We start from the raw sequence: 25,979 nt of genomic DNA, 5'->3' as shown, positions 1-25,979 counted from the left end.
GTAATCGGCAAGCCCCTGAATGATCTTGCTTATTATTTTATATTTTTCAATCTTTAGAGTTTTTGTTTAAATATTTCATAGTTAAATCCCAGACAAAATATCATTCACTGCAAAAGACCCTGTCTATTGCTCAACAGATATTTGATGGGTTATTAAAAGCAGAGATGTTATTAAACTGTTGGTATCATATGCAATGAAGTTGATCCCTGATCATATTAAGTTCTGCTTCTTTTAAGCGATCTTGCATTTTTTATGAACAGTGTGCTGAAATGAATGCATTTATTGGCTCATTTAATATCAAATGAAACAAGCATCACACATACATAAGATGTTCATAACGCTTTCTTCTCTCTCAGGCACTCCCGAGGATTATACTGAATATTTTCATATGAATCGTACAACCGCTGTGCTCACACTCCTGAAGCCAGTAAATAGAGATTTGCACCAGAAATTTGATTTGGTTATTAAGGTAATATTTTTAATTTCCAGCAGAATAACCATTACCCTGTAATGGTCCTATGAGACAATTAAGTTCTGTTTTATTTATTTAAGTACAGATCATTTATTAGATGCTTTTTTTCCCTGTGTGATTTGAAAGCATCACTAATACTGTACATCATACTTTTAGAGCTGTGAGTTTTATGTCTATAAAGTGAACACAGAAGCAGTAGATAATAATACAAAATGTGATAAAGTATCAAAAAAATATTTATTTACTAATGGGCATTTGTTGCTTTCTGATTTACAATTTCTTTGGGATCTCTGCACATGGGTGTAATTGTTTTATTCCCATCTTCTGCCTAATTAATCTTCAAAAATAAGATACTGTAGAAGATGGATACAAGCATGGGCCTCATTCACATCTGTGTACTTAAGTGTACATCTATGCAAAGGACCATCTTTGCCCGCACAGTTTGCACAGATGTTCCATTCGACCATGTGCAGGCAATCCCATTCCTGTATACTGGGACAGATTGTCTGCACGGACGGTCCCAATTTGACAGCCAAACAGTGCAGATGCGTGCCTCTAAATTCAGACAGTTCAACGTGTCATACTTTTCATTTTCTTTCTTTGCAGAGACATGCATCTTTTAGAAATGCTGCATTTTTTGGCAGGAACATTGCTATATTCTATATATATTCTCTCACTTAGCACCACTTTTACTTACAGATCTAAATAAGGCAGAAATGGTAGCAGGCCCAAAGTGAAAGGCTTTAATGTGCATGAATTCTAACATAGAGAACAAGCCAAAGCCAAAAGCAAGAAGAAGCCAACATATTATATTTGTTTGTCAGATTTGTAGATACGTATATAAGGTACTTGGGGCCAGATTCACGTAGGTGAGCGGCGGCGTAACGTATCATAGATACGTTACACCGCCGCAAGTTTTCATTGCAAGTGCCTGATTCACAAAGCACTTGCGATGAAAACTACGCTGGCAGCCTCCGGCGCAAGGTGGGCCAATTCAAATGGGCGTGTGCCAAAGCCAAAAGCAAGAAGAAGCCAACATATTATATTTGTTTGTCAGATTTGTAGATACGTATATAAGGTACTTAGGGCCAGATTCACATAGGTGAGCGGCGGCGTAACGTATCATAGATACGTTACACCACCGCAAGTTTTCATTGCAAGTGCCTGATTCACAAAGCACTTGCGATGAAAACTACGCTGGCAGCCTCCGGCGCAAGGCGGGCCAATTCAAATGGGCGTGTGCCATTTAAATTAGGCGCGCTCCCGCGCCGGACCTACTGCGCATGCTCAGTTTTGCAATTCCCGTCGTGCTTTGCGCGCCGTGATGTCATTTCCGTATTCCCGGACGTGTTACGCAAACAACGTTAAATGTTAAATTTCGATGCGGGAATGACGGCCATACTTTAAACAGCAATACGATTGCTGAGTAAAGTTAGGGCAGGTCAAACGACGACTAACTTTGCGACGGGAAACTAGACTAGCAGCGACGCTGGTTTACAACGCAAACTCCCCCCAGCGGCGGCCGCGGTACTGCATCCTAAGATCCAACAGTGTAAAACAATTACACCTGTCGGATCTGATGGATATCTATGCGTAACTGATTTTATGAATCAGTCGCATAGATAGAAACAGAGATACGATGGCGTATCAGGAGATACGCCGTCGTATCTCTTTGGTGAATCTGGCCCTTAAAGCGGAGTTTTTCTTTTTTTTCTTTTTCTTGTTTATTAAAAATTAGCAGCTACAAAAAGTTTAGCTGCTGACTTTTAATAAACAGACACTTACCTGTTCCATGGTCCAGCAATGCAGCTGCACAGAGCCCCGCTCCTCTCCCCCTCTTCTTCTTGGCACCTCCATTGAAACTGTGGGCACCCGGCCGTGAAGCCGCTGCGCTCTCCCAGTGGACAAGCAATCTTCTGGGACTTTTCACATTTCCCAGAAGAATGCTGAGAGGGAGGGGCTGCCTAGGGGGAGAGGAGGAGTTGCCTAGGCAGCCCGTAGGTGGAAGCAAGAAGTGGGACAGGAAGTCCCACTTAAAAAACTAAGCACCCACTCCCCCCCAAAAAAAAATTGGCATGTAAGGGGGCGAGGAGCACTTAAAGTGGAAGTTCCACTTTTGGGTGGAACTCCGATTTAAATTGTGTGAATACTCACGTTATTGTTTCTAATCAAAAAGCCTCCACACATGACTGTATCCTCAAAGTGAGCAAGAATGTGATTTTCACAAGATTTAATAAATGGAGCAAATATTCACACTAGTGTCAACTCCTTTAACAAACAAGTCTTAATACTATTATGGCCTTTCAAATCATATAATCACATATGCACAGTATTCTGTGATATTTTCTTATTTACATTAAATTATTCATCATAAGTGTAATTTTTAAGCAATAAAGATTTCTTTCCACGCTCAAACTGCTGAATCCAAATAGATTCTATTTGGAGGCAACATAACTAAATACGTTTAGAGCCATGTTTCTTTAATCTTATTAGGCCGCGTACACACGATCAGTTCATCCGATGAGAATGGTCTGATGCACCGTTTTTGTTGCTTAAAGTAACACTGCTTAACTGACTGTTTTTATTGCATTATTCACATATACTGTACTTGCAAAGCCCCATTTTCAACAAAATTTCTCCAATTTCTCCAATATCTTAAACTTATTCTTAAGTAATTAAATGATGATTGGTTATCAAATAAACCTTTGTATTTGTGTTAGCTCAGATGAAATCCATTAAGCTGATTTTCCAGTTAAAATCTTTCAAAAACAAAGGTTATTTCATGTGTCAGATTTCCAAGAAGCTGAAGATGTCATGCAGTAGTTCACATTAGTCTACTACTGTCTTTAGAGAGGAGGACAAACTTTAGTAACCAGGATGGAAAAAGAAGCAGAAGATCAGGATGGATCAAGTCAAGTCAAGGTTTATTATCATTCTACTACACGTGAGGACATACAGTAGAATGAAAAGTCGTATCTTACAGGGCCCCAGTGCTACATACACATTAAACATAATTATAAATATATATATAGAAAGAATAAAAAACACAGTGAAGAACAAAAACGTAATAAATATTATAAACCTATACATATCTGGGAAGTACGTAACTGTACATATACTGTATATTTCCAAAAGTCGTTGTAGCCACAAGTGTTTAAAAAAGTGTCTAGTGCATATTCAAGAGAGTAAAAAGGAGGGGACGTGAGATGTTCCTGGTCACAATTTATAGGTTGTAGAAGAGGTTTCAAAAAGGATTGGAGTTCAGGGCCCTTACAGCCTGGGGAAAAAAAATGTTGAGCAGTCTATTAAAAATAATAATAATAAAAATGCCATAAAACTATCCCCGATGTTGTAGACGCTATAACTTTTGCGCAAACCAATCAATATAAGCTTATTGTGTATTTTATTACCAAAAATATGTAGAAGAATACATATTGACCTAAACTGAGAATTTTTTTTTTTTTATTTGGGATATTTATTATGGCAAAAAGTACAAACATTTTTTTTTTTTTCAAAATTGACGCTTTATTTTTGTTTATAGCGCAAAAAATAAAAAACGCAGAGGTGATCAAATACCACCAAAAGAAAGCTCTATTTGTGAAAAAAAGGACGTCAATTTTGTTTGGGAGCCACGCCGCACAACTGCGCAATTGTCAGTTAAAGCGACGCAGTGCCGAATCGCAAGAAGTGCTCTGGTCTTTGGTCAGCCAAATGGTCCGGGGCTTAAGTGGTTAAATGTTGAGACCAGATACCTGGGGTTGCCCCAAACATGCCTCTGGTAGAATGGAGGTATTTGGACTATCTTGGTACCCAAGGATTAGGCAGAAATTGTAATTAAAATAAAATTGTATTCATAGAGCGACAGCATTAAAACTATTTCACAAAATACACTATATACAATCAACAGGTACAACTGAGATCTGAGGGCCATATCCACAAAAGAGATACTCCGGCGTAAGCCGTCGTATCTCTGGTTCTAACTTTGGAACTGATCCTCAGAAGCAGTTTTCCTAAGTTAGGCAGAAGATCCGACATCTGTAAGGGACTTACACTGCCGGATCTTAGGATGCAGTACCGCATCCGCCACTGGGGGCATTTCGAGTCGAAATGCCTCTTCTAGTATGCAAATTAGCACTTAGGGCGATCCTCAAAGCTTTTGTGCTTAGTTTTTTCGCCGTAAGTGTTAGTTTGCCTGGTGTAAAACTAGGGCTGCTTTTACAAAGTGTAAAGTTAGTCACACCTTGTAAAGGCCCATTCAAGCGACGGCATTTGGTATGCATTCCCGAGGGAGAACTCCACGGCAATTTGTAAAATCCAAACCGGCATGGGTTCCCCCCCCAGGAGCATACCAGGCCCTTAGGTCTGTTATGGGTTGTAAGGAGACCCCCCCTCCGCCGAAAAATCGACGTAGGGGGTCCCCCTACAATCCATACCAGACCCGTATCCAAAGCACGCTACCCGGCCGGTCAGGAAGGGAGTGGGGACGAGCGAGCGCCCCCCCCTCCTGAGCCGTGCCAGGCCGCATGCCCTCAACATGGGGGGGTTGGGTGCTCTGGGGCAGGGGGGCGCACTGCGGGCCCCCCACCCCAGAGCACCCTGTCCCCATGTTGATGAGGACAGGACCTCTTCCCGACAACCCTTGCCGTTGGTTGTCGGGGTATGAGGGCGGGGGCTTATCGGAATCTGGGAGTCCCCTTTAATAAGGGGTCCCCCAGATACCGGCCCCCCACCCTAAGTGAATGGATATGGGGTACATCGTACCCCTACCCATTCACCTGGAGGCAAAAAGTAAAAGTTAGTAAACACACAACACAAGGGTTTTTAAAATAATTTATTATTCTGCTCCGGAGGCCCCCCCTGTCTTCGTTATTAGCTCAATTACCAGGGGGGGCTTCTTCTTCCACTCTCCGGGGGTCTTCTTCCACTCTCCGGGGGTCTTCTCCGCTCTCCGGGGGGGGTTTCTTCTTCCGCTCTCCGGGGGGGGGCTTCTCCGGACTCCGGGGGGCTTCTTCCATCTTCTCCCCTCTTCCGCTGTTGACTCGGCGAACCCCGGTTCTTCTGCAGATGTCCGGTGCCTTCTTCTTCAGCGCTGGCTGCCTGCTATCTTTGTGTGTTAGCTCAATTAGTAACAGGCAGCCGGCGCGGTCTTCTGTGACGTCAGGGTCTTCTCTTCTGTTCTTCTCCCCTCTTCCGATGTTGCCTCGTCGCCTCTTGACACTGTAATGATGGAAGCGCGCCTTGCATCCCATTTATATAGGCATCACCGTCCCATCATGCTCCGGTAGGTACCCACGTGGTGGGTGCACGTGGGTAGGCTGTTACTAATTGAGCTAACACACACAGATAGCAGGCAGCCAGCGCAACTTTAGTGTCCCGTCGCAATCCACAAAGCCGCCCGGTGTCAATTACGTTCGCGCGCTGCACGTCGGGAAAATGACGTCACACGCATGCGCAGTACGGCCGGCGCGGGAGCGCGCCTCATTTAAATTGTAAACTCCCCCCGGAGAGGAGGACCGCCTTACGACGGCGGCACTTAAGTTACACGGCTTGAATTTTTTTTTAAGTCAGTGTAACTTAACTGCTGAAAGTTAAGTTACGCCGCCTGGCTGAGGATTTGGCCCTGAGATCATAGGGGGCACCGAAATGTATGTGTGTATATATATATATATATATATATATATATATATATTTATTTTTTTCAGGGTTTTTTTTGGTTATATTACAGAGTACTTGTTATGACCATTTGACTTTGAGATTATACCTATTTTGTAGATGACAATGATTGACTCCTCCTGAAAAAAGTGGCCAAGGCTGCAAAACATGTAGAGGACTGTGTCAAGATCTACATTTCAGTAAAACTCTTGTATGAACAATGCATGGTTGTAACATTTGATTGTATATAGTGGGCCAGATTCACGTAGAATCACCCTACGCTGCGGCGGCGTAACGTATTACATTTACGTTACACCGCCGCAAGTTTTCAGCGTAAGTGCTTGATTCACAAAGCACTTGCCTGTAAACTTGCGGCGGCGTAGCGTAAATCCGCCCGGTGCAAGCCCGCCTAATTCAAATGGGGCGGGGACCATTTAAATTAGGCGCGTTCCCGCGCCGAACGTACTGCGCATGCTCCGTCCCTAAAATTTCCCGATGTGCATTGCGCTAAATGACGTCTCAAGGACGTCATTGGTTTCAACGTTAACGTAAATGGCGTCCAGCGCCATTCACGGACGACTTACGCAAATGACGTGAAATTTAAAATTTTGACGCGGGAACGATGGCCATACTTAACATTGGCTAGACCAACTAGAGGGCAGCTTTAGTTTTACGTGGCGTATCTCTACGGAAACAACGTAAATTTACAGCGAAGGGCAAAGCGGACGTTCGTGAATCGGCGTAACTAGTCATTTGCAGATTCTACGCCGACCACAATGGAATCGCCACTTAGCGGCCAGCCTAGAATTGCAACCTAAGATCCGACGGTGTAAGTCACTTACACCTGTCGGATCTTAGGGCTATCTATGCGTAACCTAATTCTATGAATCAGACGCATAGATACTGTACGACAATCATATCTCAGAGATACGACGGGGTATCAGGAGATACGCCGTCGTATCTCTTTTGTGAATCTGGCCCAGTGTCTTTTGTAAAATAGTTTTAATTGTGTCTCTCTATGAATAAAATGTTATTTTAATTACAAATAAAAAAATCTGCCTAATGCTTAGGTACTGAGATAGTCCAAATTCCTCCATTCTACCAGGGGTATGTTTAGGGAAGCCCGGGTTATCCCCTCTGAACATTTAACCATTATGGATGATTATGGTTTCAAACAAACAATCAACAGTTTTTGAATGTCTTTGTACAGAGACCAGTCCAACTACCCAAGTGGTCTCAGCAGTTTATATACTCTTCCTACAATCATCCAACTCCTTTACACTCTCTATAATGCTTAAGTGGGAAATAGACCTGGGAACCTCATTTCCCCCTTTGGCCTTTTCCCTGTAAGTTATGGATTTTTGCTTGTGACTGATATAATGCTCTGTGTTTTTCTCTCTGTTATTGACAGTGTTCTCTGTGGCCTTCTTCCTGTGACTGATGATATTCACTGTGACTTCATCCATGTAACTGATGGCATTCACAGTGGCTTTATTCCTATGACCGATAGCCTCCTCTGTGTTTTTTTTACTATAATTTATAATGTTCTCCATGGCTTTCTCCCTATACTTGATTGGTTTCTCTGTGACTTTATCCTAATAACTGATGGCATTTTCTGTGATTATCACTATGACTGATAGCACTCTCTGTGCTATCGGATTTTGTCTCTGTAAAATAATGGTGTTATTTGTGGCTTAATCCCTTTTATTTATGAAAATATTTGTGGTTTATTTCCTGTAACTGATGGTGTTTTCTGTGGCTTTGTCTTTCTGGCAGATACTCTGTGGCTTTATTGCTTAAGCCTGGTACACACTAACATTTTTTTTTGTTCAACCTGCAGGGTTGAATGAAAAAAAAATGATTGCTCCAGTCAGAGCCAATGTACTAACAATCTGATGTTAGTACAACAATCTACCCCGCTGAGCTGTTGTGCTCTAACAGGGGGACCCCCCCACACACACACTAAGAGTGCTCAGAACACTGAGAGTGCTGATTGGGAGTCGGTCAGCTGCTCGTCCAACAGAAGCTGGCCAATTGGCTGGCTTCTGTTGGACCTGCTGACATACACACGGGTCAAATGTTGGCCGGTTTTAATTGAAGCGGCCGATGTACTAGGCATCAGATTGATGGCATATTGTGTGGCTTTTACCATGAAACTTTATAACGTTTTAAAAATGACAAATGGCATGTTGTCGTAGAAGATTCAGTTGAAACTTCACCTAATAAACTACACTACAGTACTAATTTGAACTAATAAGTATGTCAAATTACCATTATGTGCCTTATGAGCCACAGCTCTTTCATTTATTAGGTGCCCAGGAGAGACTTATTGTTTTAAAGATCAAGATAAAGCAATATCCCGGAATGGTTCCCAAACTTTTGAGCATGCCACATTTTATGTTTTTTTTTTTTATTATTATTATTATTATTAATATCAGGAAAAAAATAATACCTGTGCACTAAAATGTTCATAAACATGTTTTTCCTCTTCAAGGGTTGCATTAACTTCTTTTCACTAAAACAAAATGTCTGTGCATATATAATAATAAAGACTTTGGCCCGGATTCACAAAGCACTTACGCCGACGTATCTCGATATACGCCGCGTAAGTGTAACTATGTGCTGTCGTATCTGTGCGCCGTGCCCACAGAACTAGATACGCCTGAAAATAGGCTTCATCCGACCGACGTAACTTTCCTACGCCGGCGTATCGTGGGTGCATATTTACGCTGGCCGCCTCATTGCAAATATGCAAATGAGGGAGATACATCAAAACGAACGTAGTTGCGCCTGGCGCATAATATACGTGGTTTGCGTTAGGCTTATGTCCGGCATATAGTTATTCCCCATCTATGAGGCGCAACTCAAGCAAAGGTATGGACCAGAGAACAGCCGTCGTATTTTACGTTGTTTACGTAGTAGTACATGAATAGGGCTGGGCGTAGGTTACGTTCACGTCATAGGCAATGATCTGTCGTATCATAGGGAGTAGTTCCGACGTGATTCTGCGCATGCGCACTGGGTTGCGTCCATGGGACGGCGCATGCACCGTACGTTATTCATATCTTTATGACGCTCAGTCCATCACTTACATGGGGTCACGCCTCATTAGCATGGCTCACGCCCACTTCCACCTACGCTGGCTTACTCCAAGGAAACCCAGCGTTGATTTGGGGGCGAGTGCTTTGTGAATCCAGTGCTTGCATCTGTGCGCTGCATCGGCGTAGCGTATATATTAGATACGCTACGCCCGCATAAATATGCGCCAATGTATGTGAATCCGGGCCTTTGTGTAGCTTATGAAAGATTATAATGCATAGGTCAAAATTACTTTTATGTGAATAGGATTGTTTTGATTTTTCCACCATTTTTATATATTCAAACACACACAAAGCTATTTTCAATAGATAGAATAGGCTTATATAAAAAAAAGTACACTGTTCCTAATTGTGTGATTCCTGATCATAAAGTATGATCAGTCATTTGTTTTGCATGTGGTCGAACAATGTAATAAAACTGCATGAATGCAGATTAAAATAAATTATATGTGTACAAAGATGTTCTGTCTGCCTTAATAATGTTTTACTCAATGAACATTGTTTTTTTACCATCATTATTAGAATGAAATTACTATGTTTTGTGTACGATCAAGGGTATAATAAGCTAAGGTATTAATCCACAAGAATAGAACCACGCCACCTGCTTAAATAATGGCTTTGTAGTACAATACTGTTTAGGGATCCATTAAGCCTGTGTTATCAAAAAAGCTCTCTATTGCTAAAAGTGTTGAGAACTTCTGTCATCTTCCCTCAAGGCATGTACAATCGTTCTAGCTTTGGATCATGGTCAAATATAACTTGAGTGAGTAAAACCATTTAAATAAACTGGTCTTCCAGATAAACTTGTGAAAATAATTTTACTAGAGCTTGATGAACTGTTTGGAAGATTCTAGTTTTCCTGGAATGAGCTGCTTCACAGCCAGCCAAGATTTGTGTATAGTTTTATTATTGATGTTTTTTTTTTTTTTTTTTTATATAACAAAGATTTGCAGTCTAACATCTAAGAAAAATATATGGAAAAACAGTGTTTAGTCTGCACTCCCTTATTAGTGATAAGCTGTTGTAGGAATACCCAAATGGATAAAACAAGATGATAAATAAATTACAATGCTGACATACATTATCTACACCCGTCCCTTTCATAAAATAAATTAATAATAAAATCTCAAGATTAAATTATCTATAAATTATAAAAAAATATGTATTCCATAAACTTGCGCAAACTTCCAAATATTAACTGTGCAGTGATTCACTTATAGTTGTGGGTATTTATTTATTATATAAGTGAAGCTTTACACAATAAATACTTGGAAAGTTTATATTATGAGCATGTCAATATGCTGCAAAGTGTAAATTTTGGTAAGTGCACAATTTAACAATGTTCAGAGCTTAAGTTTTAAATAGAAAAGCTGTGGACCTAGTTTTGGAATAAGTCATATTACATGCGGTGTAAAAAGAGAAAGAGATGCACCAATCTAAGTGCAGTAAGCAGAAAATGTATTAAAGGAATTGTGTGTCACATACGGCCAAATGGCTACTCACAAACATGAGAGGTAAAAGAGCATGTAGATGGTGATGCAGGCCCGATGTCACTTCGGGTGGTCAGCGAGTCCTGGTCCCGATCCACATTCCTCGGCCAACAGGAAAGCTTGTGTAATGGAGATCCAGTATCACAAGGAACCTCAGTGAGCCCCTGGGAAACAAGAAGCCAGATGCACCGCTCATTCGATAAAACAGCAGATGGCTGTGAAACGCGTCATCCTATTGGCTGGCCCAGTTACCCACGTCACTTCCGGTGCGACGACGGCACGCTGCGCTCCATGCTGATACGCATGCCATCTCGAGCAGCGCATCTGGCTTCCTGTTTCCCAGTGGCCCCCTGAGGTTCCCTGTGATACTGGACCTCCATTACACAGAGCTTTCCTGTTGGCCGAGGAACGTGGATCGGGACCAGGACTCGCTGACCACCCGAAGTGACATCGGGCCTGCATCACCATCTACATGCTCTTTTACCTCTCATGTTTGTGAGTAGCCATTTGGCCGTATGTGACACACAATTCCTTTAATACATTTTCTGCTTACTGCACTTAGTTTACCGCATCTCTTTCTCTTTTTACAATATATTCCAGAGCTTGCTTCTGCTTCAGGACTGCTGCCGCTAGTGCGCATATATATGTATTTGGACTATTCATTGGACTTTTATTGGACATTTGATTTAATTTTCAGTGCTTTTTATGGACCATATCATATTATATTATCTTACTGACCATTTTTGTATATCCTCTAATAATCGTGCACCATCTACCACATTTTTGTTTACATATTACATGCAGTGAACTGTTGTTTCCATTCATTTTAAATGGCACCCCAATGCACTAAGGCAATGCACCTATGCTAAATTGTCCTACAATGCTGCATCCCAAAAAAGGGTTAGATGCAATTTTAACCACACTGGGGCGCATTAACATAGGCGATTCAAAATGAATGCCTCAATGCAATCCACATTAACACATGCGGTAACCTGCATTAACCTGCATACTGGGAACACAGCTTAAGGCAGTGAGTTCTAAAAAATATCATAATAAAAGAATGTACTTACCCAAGTACTCCAGCTTTTTTACTGGACATAAGGATGATTTTTCTAGGTTGATAATCCAACCCAGATACTCCAGATACCTGACCGTGCTGGTTACACCCAGATCCATACCCTTTATGGACTCATCGATCAGCAATAGGTCATCTAGGTATGCCTTTACCACTATACCCTGGGCTCTTAGTCTTCTTAACAGCAGATCCAGGACCTTTGTAAACACTTGTGGTGCGGTGGCCAACCCAAAGGGCAACGCCACAAACTGAAAGTATCGCTGCTCCACCACAAATCACATGAACTTCTGGTGAGCAGGGAAAATTGGAACATGGTGATATGTGTCCTTGATGTCTATTGATGCTAAGAACTCTCCTCCCCAAAGGTAGGATACTGCTGACCGAATTGATTCCATGCGAAAGGTGCGGATGTTTATAAATTAGTTTAGACCCTTAAGGTCTAAAATGGGTCTGACATCCCCATTTGGTTTGGGTATTGTAAAGATATTTGAGTAAAATCCCATTCCCTGTTCTCCTAAGGGGGTCTCTATGATCACCCCTTGAGATAGCAACCGGTCTAGTGCCTGAAACAATGAGACCCTTTTTACCGGATTTACCGGATCCTTGGAAACGCTCAATCCTAGAAAACGAGGCAGAGGAAATTCACGAAATTCTAGCTTGTAACCTAGAGAAACTATGGAGATAACCCATCTGTCTTGGATCTCCTCCTGCCAGGTTCCTGAAAACTGCAGGAGCCTTCCCCCCACTTGTGCGACCGGGGGCACCCCTTCATAAGGAGGCCTTAAGACTCTGTTTTGCAGACTTTTGTCCCCAGGACTTTTCTGGCCCTGAACCTGGCTTTTGGGCCTTCCTCTTGGGGCTGACGGTGGAGGCCATCGTGACTGCCTGGAGGCTGATGCTCCAGGTGACGTTTTAAATGAAGGATGCTTAATTCTTCTTTACAGGAAGAAGGGTACTCTTTCCACCTGAGATCTTATGGATGTATTTATCCAAGACATCCCCAAATAAATGTTCTCCATGAAAAGGAAATCTAGTCGGCAGCTTCTTACAAGGTAACTCTGCTGACCAATGCTTAAGCCACAGTCCCCTTCGCATGTGTACCAGCAGAAGAGCAAGACATGACGTCTGATGGATAGAATCCTTAATGGTGTCAACTGCAAAACAAAGGGCCTTAGGAAGCTCCGGAGGTCCAGGACCTCTTCCCCTCTGACGGCCTGTTTCACCTATTCCTTAAGGAATTGACAGATGCCAATAGCTGCTATCTGCTAGAAATTACTATTAGGCTGTGGAGCTCAAGTGGAGTTCATTGTACTAACTATGCAATCTCCCCACTGAGCTACGGGCCCCCCCAGCCTGAACACACTGGTCAGCGCTCACAGCCATTGGCTGAGAGGATTTATTGAATGCCGACCTGAAGATGTTTTTTGGGCAGGCCCCTTCGGCAGAAGGCGTACAGGTTGCCATAAACATGGGCTGAATGTTGGCTGGTTTCTGTTGAACTGGTCGACAGTGGCCAATATTTAATAATATAGAGAGCTCCCACCCTGAGGGACGTGATTGTTAAATCTGTAGTAGTATTACCACCAAAACAAAGCCACACTTTCTTTAATGGTAAAGGTTTTTTCCCTTGCAGAAATTGCTATGCGTGTAAACATGCCAAAAAGAGAACATGCCAGAAAGAGAACTGATTTTATTGGAACCAACACTGGACAAACACATATTATTAGGGACTTTATAGGATGCCACACTGAGAGAGTAGTATACATATTACAATGCAGCTGTAAACTTCAGTATGTAGGCAGAACAAAAAGAGCCCTCAAAGTAAGAATAAAAGAACATATTCAGAATATATGCAAAGGCTTTCCGAAGCACAATGTATCACGACACTTTGCATTAGTTCATAACAAAGATCCGTCACAACTACAGTTTTGGGGTATTGAAAAACACAAGGCCTCATGGAGAGGTAGTCATAAAATCAGGGATATTAGCCAAAAAGAATCCCGGTGGATATATACTTTAAATACTCTAACACCGGGAGGAATGAATGTAGAGTTTGATTTAAACTGCTTTTTAAGCAATTTGTAATCGCTCATTTGAGCACATTATGTTTTTAAGTAGACTAAATGTTGTACTCTATGTTCTAGGCTAGTAATATCACTATTTTGAATTATATAGTGAGGTTGTGATCGTATTCATACATTTATATCTCTATCCTACTTACTGTCCCTGCGCTACTCAGTTTTTTTTTCAATTTTATAGTATTTTAATATTTGGGTTTTTTATTGAAATTATCCACATTTGATTATTGTTTATACTAGCTTGTATATTAATGTCAATAATGTGGAGTATTAGTGGGAATACCTTATGGGTGACTTCCATGGCTGGTGGGAAAGTCCTGTATGCTTTAGTATTACATAGTCAGCCCGCTGTGTGAATTTACATAATAGGGATAGTAACACAGCTGCTTAGCCATTCACAATGCTACTAATACAAGAAGATATTATTATAAATAAATGTCCACTGACAAGGATAAACAAGACTTAAGCAAAATGGAGCTGCCTGCCGTTTCCTGGATCCTAGGGAAAATGGCGGCGCCCATATTATTTGTTTACGATCGCCGACAAAATGGCGGATCGTAGACTTCCGGTTTTAGAACGGTATAATTAGGATGCCTCAACAACCAATCAGGTTCCCCTGAGGAAGTCACAAGGTATGTGACGTAACGTCGTAGGGATACAGAGGCTACCACAGATCGGAAGGAGCAAAGGGAACCGTAAGGCAGCGCATTTTGCTGCATTTAAACCCTACACGCTCACTTTTTCTTTATACATTGTAAGAGTCCATTTTTATGGGTGTAACTATTAAAGGTTCATTTTTATACTACACTATTGGAGCTTCCTCTCCTCCTTGCTTTATACCCTGGGTATGGGCTGGAGTTTTCTCCCTCCCCTTCCTTTTTGCTGTTGTAGAGCTACTTTATAGAATAGAGGAGCCTAATAGTGAACATATCGCAGTGGCTAAGACATTTGCAGCAGAGAAGACTGATGATAAGGGATACTGCAATTAAGGAAACATACCCATCAAGAATATTGATATGTTGGAAGATTGACCCTGTTTGTTCCCATTATCCATTTAAACAGAACTTTATTACATCCTGCATTTTCTTATCATTTATTGTTATATTGAACCATTCTTCACATTCAGCTAAATACATCCTGGCTTTTTTATACATTTTTGCACATTTTGCAATTTTGCACGATTAGCACTTTGCACTTGTTTGCGACTTTGTGCACTTTGGGACTATTGATCATATATTCATGTTGTATACATTTGCTGTTTATTTATTTGCCATTTATTGGTTCACACATTTGTATCATTTATGATTTTATTGTAATTTAGGTACAGCACTTAGTCACTTTCTTGCAGTTTGCACGTTTTTGTATTTTATTTCTTAAGCGCAAGATCACTATCAATTATTATTTATCTTTGTATCTAACAGCTTTTGAGCTCCAGCTTCTTCTTCTTATTTTACATATACTCACTAGTAGCGCGAATGACACTTTTACTTTTCAGTGGTCAATATTCGTCCCATGTGTAATAGGCTTTAGATTACTGATAAGCTTAGTGTTCGGTTTGAATATTAGTTTGGAACAATTTTTAGGGTATTTGATATGTACAAACATTACAGCTTCTGGCACCTATTGCATCCTTAACAACCACTGACATCAGCCAGCTCATTCACCTACATGGCTAGGAATTACCAGTCATATAAGCAAATTGGCAGGAAATGGAGTGGGTTACATCATTGTCTGATCTGGCCACCATATTTGAGCAATGATGTGACCACTATTCTCAACTGTTTGATTCCTTATAGTTAAATCCCTTACTCAGTATAAAGCATTATACATGCTTCACATTACTCTCTCTCTACAGGAATTGCATATAAAATAAAGAAAAATGGCTGCACCCTAATTAGTTTTAGCAGTACACTGTAACACTGATCCAGTCACAGTCAAATTTAGCAGGGCATTACTACTTTATTTATATTGTAAATTACTGCATGTCTAAGACCACCATGCACACCGCATTTCCTTTATTTTGCCAAGCTTAGTTTGGCTTAGTAATTTCAGAATACAAATTTTTAAAACTCTAATATGCATGTGGCATCTCCTTTCAGATACATATTATTAAGTGTTGGTTTTGATCTTAAGACCTTATTAAAATAGTGTATTAATGCAAAATCATGATCATAAGATCCTCATAATTATGTATCAACTGGAGAATAGCACTGAAGTACATGGCACTTGACCACATTTTCTACAAAGCATTTGCAGCTGCTTCATTATAAGTGTATTCTTCGCAAAGCATAATAGACAAACTTGACAAATAAACTTAACTCTAGACCTCATAAGTAATGATTTTTGCAAGGTAGCAAATTAGAAAAAAAGGTTAACCATGATGGATGTGCTGTGAGCCTGAAGTAGAAATTATTTGTAAATGTTTATATATTTTTTTACACTTATGGCATAAGAATCAGCAAGGCATAATATAAATAACTAATAATTAGTAACTGGAACAAGGTTTCCTGTTAAAGCGGAGGTTCACCCTCAAATTTAACTTCATAAGAATCATGTCTGCAGCCTTAATACATGCCTCTAGCGTTGTCTTTTTTTCCCCTATCTGAACACTTACCTGCTTGTGGGATTCAAATTGCCCACAAGCAAGATGGAAAAGGCCAGGACTCTTTTTTATAAGGTATCCTTTTTGACGAAAACGGAGCGGACAGACGTAGGAGCGGCTAGCAGGTGAGTAGTACCTAGCTAGCTCTGTTACCAGGCTTTGGACATTTAAAAAAAAAAGCAAAACCCGCGGAACCTCTGCTTTAATTGTGTATATTATTTAAATATTTATGTCTACAAATAAACGCTCTGTTAAAAAGCTTCAAGAATTGAGATCTAGCTATCAGGCAATATGAATGACATGCACTCCTAAATATACAGTATTACAAAATGTGCTACAAACTTTAATTACAAATATTTTAGTACATCATTTTGCATGCTTTAAGATTCCCAGTTTATACTGAAAATTTATTATAATGTTGTTTATTAGAACAGTGCACATTAATCTGAATTCCTCCAGAATGCAAACTGTATCAACAAACATAAGCAACCAGTTGCACAACATTGTGCTCTGAGATCTAGAATTTATACAGCCAATACTTATATACACAAAATTTTAGAAAAAGATCTAATAGGTAGACCTTTGAGTTTAAGCAGCGTTAAAACGTTTAAAAAAACAACTAATCAATTATTAATGATGTGAATTCAGGTAAAAGATACTGGTTTGGAATATTTGTGTGACAGGTCATATGGAAAACATCAGCTGTTTGAAGGTTAAACCATCACCACACCAAGTAATTCTGCTCCCTTAGGAGTTGCACTCACCGGACACCCAATTAACAAGCGCCTTTGCATATGTTATGCCTATAAGACATCTGCCCGGATCTGCAATAAAGATCAACCAAATGACGTTCTGGTCCTATGATTCACTCAGGTTAAGCAAGCCAAAACCTTTAAATAAGTTTGGGCGTAAGGAAGGAAAATAATCCTCTTAGGCCCCTTTCACACCAAGGCGTTTTTCAGGTGTTTTAGCGCTAAAAATAGCGCCTAAATAAAGCTTGAAAAAATCCTGCCCTGCAGTCTTCAGTGTGAAAGCCTGAAGGCTTTCATACTGAAGTGGTGCGTTAGCAGCTGCCCCCTTGATTTCATTGGGCAGCATTGGTAAATGAGCAATAAACATACCGCTCCTTCACCGCTCCAAAGATGCGGCTAGCAGGACTTTTGGAGCGGTCCTGCTAGCGGTTTTAACCCTTTCTCGGCCATCAGCAGGGGTTAAAACCGCACCACTAGTGACAGCAATAAAAGTGATCTGATTTTTTTTAAAGGAACAGAGTAAAAATAATTAAAAAAATAAATAAATAGGAAAAAAAATCAAGTGCCCTAGTCCCTACGTGCTTGCGCACCAGAGAAATTGCATACTTAAGTCGCGCCCGCAAATGTAAACAGTGTTCAAATCACGCGTGAGGTATCGACATGATCGTTAGCCTGAAAGCAATAATTTCAGCAAAACTCTGAACTGGGAACCATTACATTTTTTTAAAAGCAACGTCTATGGAGATTTTTAAGTACCATAGTTTGTCGCCATTCCACGAGTACATGCAATTTTAAAGCATAACATGTTACTCGGCGTAACATCATCTTTCACAATATGCAATTGGACTAACTTTAGATTTTCTTTTCGATTTAGTGAAGTGTCCTTTTTCACAAAAAAAAGTGTGACATAAAATATTACAACGACTGCCATTTTATTTTCTAGGGTCTTTGCTAAAAAATTATATATAATGTTTTGGATTATAAGTAATTTTCCAGCAAAAAATACAACAATCAGAAATAGGCTTGGTCTTGAAGTGGAGCTGTCTTCAACTGCTTGGTCACTATTCTGGGAGCAGGCAGTGAGCACACTCTCTGCACAGAAACTTCAGCAGTCCATGGGCACTTATGTAAAGTGTAACGTGGGTGGCAAAAGGTGAAAAATGCTAATCTGTAAATAGTATAAAAATAAAACTTGAAAAAATGGTAGTGAAGGGTAGGAAAATGGCTGGGACCTAACCTCTTTATTTCTTGTTTAAAAGACCATTGGTCTCTGGCTCCGTTGTAATTGAATCTGTGTTACTGATGAGCAGTAAAGCAGAGCTAATACTTGTGGTTGTATTAACATGGGGTCTATCTTTTCTTTCTACAACATGCTTTCCTCCAGGGTTTGGAGGTGTAGGCATCACTGAAACTCACCTGCTGGTCTATATAGGACTATTTAGCTGTGATTGGACAAACACGTGTTACCTACTCATTAGTTTTATTTCCTAGCCCCACCACATATGTTCTTTTCAGCATTCCTGTTTCTCTTTTTTATTTGTAACGATTAAGCACAGATCAGATGTGTGAAATGTGTCTACGTGACTAACACCTGGTGTGCCTGGTGTATTTTGGCTTTCTGCAATAAAAGGCACCTTTGGAAACTTTGGATGTGCAGCCATTTCTTATTTTTTCAGATTTTTTCAGCTTGCATCTGACTAATACTAATACTACTACTACTGAAACCTTAACTTTTTGACTGTCCTTGTTTCTGATATTGCCTTTTGACTGTGTACCATGCACTGGTTTTGTTCCTTTTCAGCTGTTATCTGCACAGTTGTATCTGAGGGCTGCAATCTGATACACCCACCAGTAAAGTCTATCACTCTTTGCATGGTGCTATGTTATCTTGTGCTTAAATTGCACCACTCTTTTCTTTTAAGGGTGACACCCTCTCTAACACGGGGGACCACTATCCATTTTTGTTTTTTTAACAATATGTTCCTCTCTGCCATTTAGAACAACAAGAGGGAATAGCCATTGTATATTACAGGCATATTTGTAAGATATGTTCGGCCTGATTGTAGGAGGCATGGAGGTAAGTACTGGAGCCCTAGCAAGGAACATCAACCAGCATGAACGTGTATGGAGCAGATTGGCCCCTACTTGTGGATCGCTATGCTATGAAGGTCCATCACCCAATCCATACAACCCCTGTTTGACATCCCCACTGGAAGCATGTGCAGTAGGGACACATTTTAAGCAGTACCTCCATCCTACCTAGTGGGCCACCGACAGCCTGTTCTATATGCAATCTAAACATTATTAAAATCTCATTCAGCCAGAAACTCGATGGGAGACGTATTCTGCCGAGAAAACCGGTCGTGTGTACACTTTTCGCCGAGGAAACCGACGAGGATCTCGTCGGGCCAAAAAGAGAACATGTTCTCTATTTCCTCGTTAGTCAATGGGAAAAGTTGGCTCGCCGAGATCCTCGGCGGCTTCACAAGGAACTCGACGAGCAAAACGATGTGTTTTGCCTGTCGAGTTTCTCGGACGTGTGTACGGGGCCTGACTCTTCCATGTTATTGCTTTTTAGCAGTTTCCACCTCAGCTGACCCTTAAGTTCTTTAGTTGTCTTCTTGGCTATCATTAAAGGAGATGAAAAGGTATACTTTTTTTATCTTAATGCATTCTAATAAAAAGCCTTCTGTGTGCAGCAGCCACTCTCAGCCTCCCTAACACTTACCTGAGGTCCCTCTCTGTCTTGTTTAAATTATTTTATTTTTTATTCTTTTTCACATAAAAAAAAACTTTACAAACTTTTCAGAAACATTTTTAAAATCAAAAACCATTATAAAGTTCACATAAATACATTCATACATAGAACATGTACAATAATACAGAAATACATGTGTGGGTACATAGTTAGGTCCATCCTCTAAATCAGTGGTCATCAACCCTGTCCTGCAGGGCCCACTAACAGGCCAGGTTTTATGTATTACCTTGGGGAGATGCAGTCTAGAATACTGCAATCACTGAGGAGCAAATGATATCAGCTGTGATGTATTTCAGTTATCTTGAAAACCTGGCCTGTTAGTGGGCCCTGCAGGACAAGGTTGATGACCACTGCTCTAAATCATGCATCTAAAATGGGTCTCTTTATACCATGGCACCTTCTCTTTTATCCTCAAAAGGGGAAAAAGAAACCTCCCAGAGACATAGAGATCAGAGCAGCCCGCCCAGCCTCCTCCACCCTTATTAAAAAAAAAAAAAAAACACCCCAACACCCCTCCTCCCCAAAAAAAAAGTGAAAAGAGAGAACGGGAGAGAGGGGAGCATATCCGGAAACATACTTTTACGTATATCCACACATGATCACCCCTCTTACACCCATCCCATTACCATATATGTATACCTATATAACTCTTGTCTTCAAACCAAGAGAAAGGGGGAAAAAAGGAGGAGTTTACCATTTCTATCTCGGTGCCTATATGTGTATCCTCACTTTTAGAGAAGTGAAATGGGAAGTCTTTCGTCCTCCCCCATATCCCTTCATATTATGTGAAAAAAAGGGAGGGAAAGAAAAACCCACCCCACCTCCCCCCCCCCCAAAAAAAAGAGAAAAGGGAATAGGGGAAAGGAGAGTATATCTGGACACGTACTTTTACGTATATCCACACACGATCACCCCCCTACACCCATCCCATTGCCAAAAACACAAAAAAAAAGGGAGGGGGAGGGCTGGGGCCCAAGGGATAAAAGAGCCGCTACCTAGGCGCCAGCCTTTATGTACTCTCCCGCTCCCCATAATCTCCAAATAGGTCGGGGACTGCTTAAAATTCATCCATTTCCCCCATGTACCCTGAAATCTTGTCTCCGCATCTTCTTGAAAACATATTAATTACTCCATTACCCTTGTTTTATCTACCTCCCTAAACCATTCCTTTATCCTTGGTAGTTCCTTCATTCTCCAATATTTCGGGATCAATGCTTTCGCTGCATTCAGTAAAAATGGGGTAAGGGCCATTCTGTATTTCTTACTCGAGCGTTCCATTGCATGGAATAAGCATTTCCAAGGGCCTAGTTCTGTCTCCTTCCCTTCTATCTGTTTCATCAGACCTAGTACTTCCACCCAATATGTTTGAATCAAACTACATTGCCACCATATGTGGGCATGGTTTCCTTCTTCCCCGCATTCCCTCCAGCACAAGGGTGATGCATCATGGTTTATTTTATACATTTTAGTGGGGACATAGTACCACTTGGTCAATAATTTATAATTCATTTCTTTCATCCTTGTATCCTTTGAGGTAGAATGTACATAGTCCATAACCCTCTTCTTCAACCTCTCTGAACTGCTTGGTTTAATTCTATCTCACATTTTTCCAAAGGGTGCATTGACCCATCATCCATGGAGGTTATCAACAGTCTATATATTTTAGAGATCATCCCTTTACTACTTATCCCTCCCTGATCTAATAATCTCTCCCATGGATTTAACCTTTCAGCACTATGAAGGGGTTTTGGAAGAGATTCAATAAAATGTTGAAGCTGCATATATCTCCAGCCATCCCGCGGTGATGTTCCATATTTCTCACGTAATTCTTCTAGTGAGCATAACCTATTCCCCTTTAAGACATCTCTTAATCTCAATCTGTCCGAATGGGTCCACTTCAGATACAGTTTATTATTTTTCCCCGGTGGGAAATAATTATTTCCCATCAGGGACATCAATGGACTGTTGTGTTGCCCTTTCATATTTTTAATTACTTTATCCCATATTCTTAGTGTTTCTATTGTAATTGGTGCCAGTACCTTAGGGAGGTCTCTATGGGCCAGATTCACAAAAGAGATACGACGGCGTATCTCCTGATACGCCGTCGTATCTCTGTGATCCGCCCGTCCTAACTATGCGGCTGATTCATAGAATCAGTTACGCATAGCTAGCCCTAAGATCCGACAGGTGTAATTGAATTACACTGTCGGATCTTAAGGATGCAATTCTAGGCCGGCCGCTAGGTGGCGAGGCCATTGCGGTCGGCGTAGAATATGCAAATAACTAGTTATGGCGATTCCGGAACGTCCGCGCTGCCCGTCGATCTAACTTTACGTCGTTTCCGTCGAGTTACGCCATGTAAAATTAGGGCTGAGCCCTAGTTGTTCTAAGCCATGTTAAGTATGGCCGTCGTTCCCATGTCGAAATTTAAAAAATCACATTGTTTGCGTAAGTCGTCCGTGAATGGCGCTGGATGCCATTTACGTTAACGTCTAAACAAATGACGTCCGTGCAACGTCATTTAGCGCAATGCACGTCGGGTAATTTTCCCGACGGAGCATGCGCAGTACGTTCAGCGCGGGAACGTGCCTAATTTAAATGGTGCCCGCCCCATTTGAATTAGGCGGGCTTGCGCCGAGCGGATTTACGTTACACCGCCGCAAGTTTACAGGTAAGAGCTTTGTGAATCAGGCACTTACGCTGTAAACCTGCGGCGGTGTAACGTAAATCAGATATGTTACGCTGCCGTGGAGCAACGTAATTCTTTCAGAATCTGGCCCTATGTTTTTTAGGGATCCAAATAATCTGGCGTAACGCAGTTTTACTCATATTATCTTCTAGCGACACCCATTTCTTGTATGATGTATTATGAACCCAGTCAATAACTCGCTTTATTGCTGCTGCTTCATAATATTTCTGAAAATCTGGAAGGAGCACCCCCCGTTGTCTTTAGATCTACTCATTACTTTATAGGAGATACGGCTTCCTTTCCCATTCCAAACTAATTTTTCTATTAAGGTTCTCATAGTTCTGAAATATGCCCCTGGGATACAGATTGGTAGGCTCTGGAAGATATATAAAGCTTTCGGAAGTGTCATCATTTTAATTACATTTATCCTTCCTAGCCATGACAATCTGTATGCCTGATATCCCTTCAGATCTTGTTTAATTTTGTTCAAAAGAGGAATATAGTTGTCCTGGTATAAATCTGTTGTTATTGCTGACAGAGAGACTCCTAGATATTTCAGTCCCCTTTCTCTCCATATAAAGGCTCTTAGTTCTCTTTTATCTTTTGGGGGGGTACCTATATTTAATATCTCTTTTTTTTTTCATATTTATTTTAAAATTAGAGACCTTTCCATATTTGCCCATTTCTTCCATAATCTTAGGGAGTGATTGCCTGGGGTTTGCTATAAATAACATAATATCATCTGCATACGCAGATATCTTATGTTCTTGCCCTGCTACCTCAATATCGCTTATTTCTCGGTTCCCTCGTATAGAGGCTAAGAGGGGTTCCAAGGATAACACAAACAGTAAAGGGGAGAGTGGACATCCCTGGTGTGTCCCATTATATAGCTTAAATGCCTCCGACAGAGTTCCATTAACCTGAATTTGAGCCGTGGGATCAGAATACAGGGCCCCTATCCATCTCATCATTCGTTATCCCAGGCCTCTCTGTCAAGCGATGCCCACAAATGTCTCAGCCATCCAAGATTTTCCCTCCTTGTTTGGCTGAGACACATCAGCATGCACCATTGGATGTCGCTACTGATCAAAGTCAGCTAGCCAATCAGGGGAAAGGGGGTGGGGTCAGATTGGGGTTCCATGTCTTGATGGACACATGTCTGACTGTGACTTGGCTTGGGTGCCCCCATAGCAAGATACTTGCTGTGGAAGTACTAAACAGGAGAGAGGGGCCAGGAGCACAGAAGAGGGACCCGAGAAGAGGAGGATCTGTGCAAATCAACAGAGCAGGTAAGTTGTGTACTGTACATTTTTTTCAATTAAATTCTGGATAAATGCATAGAAAAAAAAGACCCTCTACTTGCTGTATACTCATCCAGGATTCACAAGCTTTCATCTTTCTGCAGGCTTATGCCGCATCGTGTGTGGGCCTCATCGTTTTTTTATCCAACAGTGAAAAAAAATAGGAACTTGTTTTAAAATTATCTAATGGTTAAAAAAACGATAGAAAAAAACTATCGTCTGTGGGCACGTCCATCGGTTAAAAATCCATGCATGCTCAGAATCAAGTCGACGCATGCTTGGAAGCATTGAACTTCATTTTTCTCAGCACGTTGTTGTGTTTTACGTCACAGCGTTCTGACACAATCGTTTTTTTAACCGATGGTGTGTAGGCACGACTGACCATCAGATAGCTTCATCGGTTAACCGATGAAAACGGTCCATCAGACTGTTTTCATCGGATCGAGTGATCATGTGTTCAGGGCTTTACTCTCTAAAACACGACAGCTATATAGAAAAAAAATTACAAGGATACGCAACAAAGTGAGAAGAGCAACTAGGAATAGCAAAATCCTAGGTAATATGTATTTTACCCAAACTTTCATATAAGTTTCTTAGTGCTTTCGAGTGTTCCTAATATACATCTGCCCAAGAACAGAGAACATAAAAAGAAAGAGAAAAAAGAAAAAGAGAGAGAAAGAGAGAAGGAAGGAAAAAAATGAAAACAACTACATACATATATAGACCTAGACAAACCTACACAATACTCTGGGAGCCCCCCCTCCTCCCCCGACCATCAACCACACAATGCCTTGCCTACAAAGCCCAATCAAATCCGAATCATGCTCAGTTTTACAGATAGAATCTCAGGATGTCAGAGTTCTGAAACTGGATCCAAGGTGACCACACTTCCATATACTTATCACGTATTCTAGCCAATACTGAAGCTATATAATATAGTTCCATATGTGGTAATCCTGCTCCCCCTCTGTCTTCCGCTTTACCAAAATATCGTATCGAAGTCTTGCCAAAGAATTCCGCCAGAGATAGCGAAGTAGGCTTGTTTTATGATATAACATTTGTGTTAAAAGTAAAAAGTACAAACCACATTGTCCAAACACCACAAACATTTCCTTTTAACAATATTTATTTTTATGATTTATTTGGCCTAACATCACAATACAGTGACGGTGTTACTCTTTTTTTATTGATTTAGGGGACATTTAGTGTGCACATATCTGGTATGTCTAATAATTACCTAATTAAATTCATATAATCCGTAATCTTCTTGGGTCTCTCTAATGTGTGTCTGTTACAAATGGATTCAGTTCTCTTAATGTTAAACCAGATTTAATAGCAGTTCAATGAGCATGCAAATCTGTCTTTCAAAGGCATCATATGCCAATCTCTAAATAATTTAATTCATGATGATTTGCATGAGAAAAAAAATACCTAGAAAGCATATGCTGCTTAAAGTGCTCTTGCAATGCAAACATGTAGCAATCAATTAGTTAATGATGCAGTTATCACAAGCAGGGTGTCTAATTGGGTTCTAGGCAGATGCTGCTTACACGCAAGAATGATCTACTGTTAAACATCTGTTGACCCTTACATTTTAATCATTTCTTAGGATTTCTACTTAGCTAGATGCGGGTTTGCCAAATTCTGCATATTTTTTGTTCCATTCCTCTGCAATTTATTAAATATTTCTGCATGTATTGTATGATAAAATAGTTTGTTAATGTTTCTTCAAAACAGTAGTTATGGCACAGTAATTTATTCAGGCTCTCCCATGTGACTGCATATGGAATCGTAACATACAGTATACTGTGCTGTTCAGCTATAAATCTTTCTAGTTACTCCTATATTTACCATACTTTCAAATTCATAAAGTTGGAATCAGGTGTAATTACAGGGAGCATACAGGTGGAACCTGCCTTATTTAAACCTCAGATAATAGTATGGTGTTCTCAGAAGATTTCAGATGTCATTGAGGCCGGGCTCACACTGGTACAACAAATTCTCTGACATTG

The 25,979-nt window shown here is 40.7% G+C and overlaps 1 protein-coding gene across 6 annotated transcripts in view; it reads left to right on the top strand.

Moving 5' to 3' along the window:
• The window catches only part of PCDH15 (protocadherin related 15), a 1,266,541-nt gene that overhangs the window by 622,869 nt on the left and 617,693 nt on the right, over positions 1–25,979 (top strand). For all 6 annotated transcript variants that reach the window (XM_040362073.1, XM_040362072.1, XM_040362074.1 and 3 more), the window contains one exon: positions 357–469. In XM_040362073.1, the coding sequence (XP_040218007.1) occupies positions 357–469 (113 nt within the window). The remainder of the gene's footprint in view (positions 1–356; positions 470–25,979) is intronic.

The sequence above is a fragment of the Rana temporaria genome, chromosome 8 (assembly GCF_905171775.1).
Source record: "Rana temporaria chromosome 8, aRanTem1.1, whole genome shotgun sequence".
NCBI classification, from domain to species: domain Eukaryota; kingdom Metazoa; phylum Chordata; class Amphibia; order Anura; family Ranidae; genus Rana; species Rana temporaria.
This window is presented reverse-complemented; position numbering and strand designations above follow the sequence as displayed.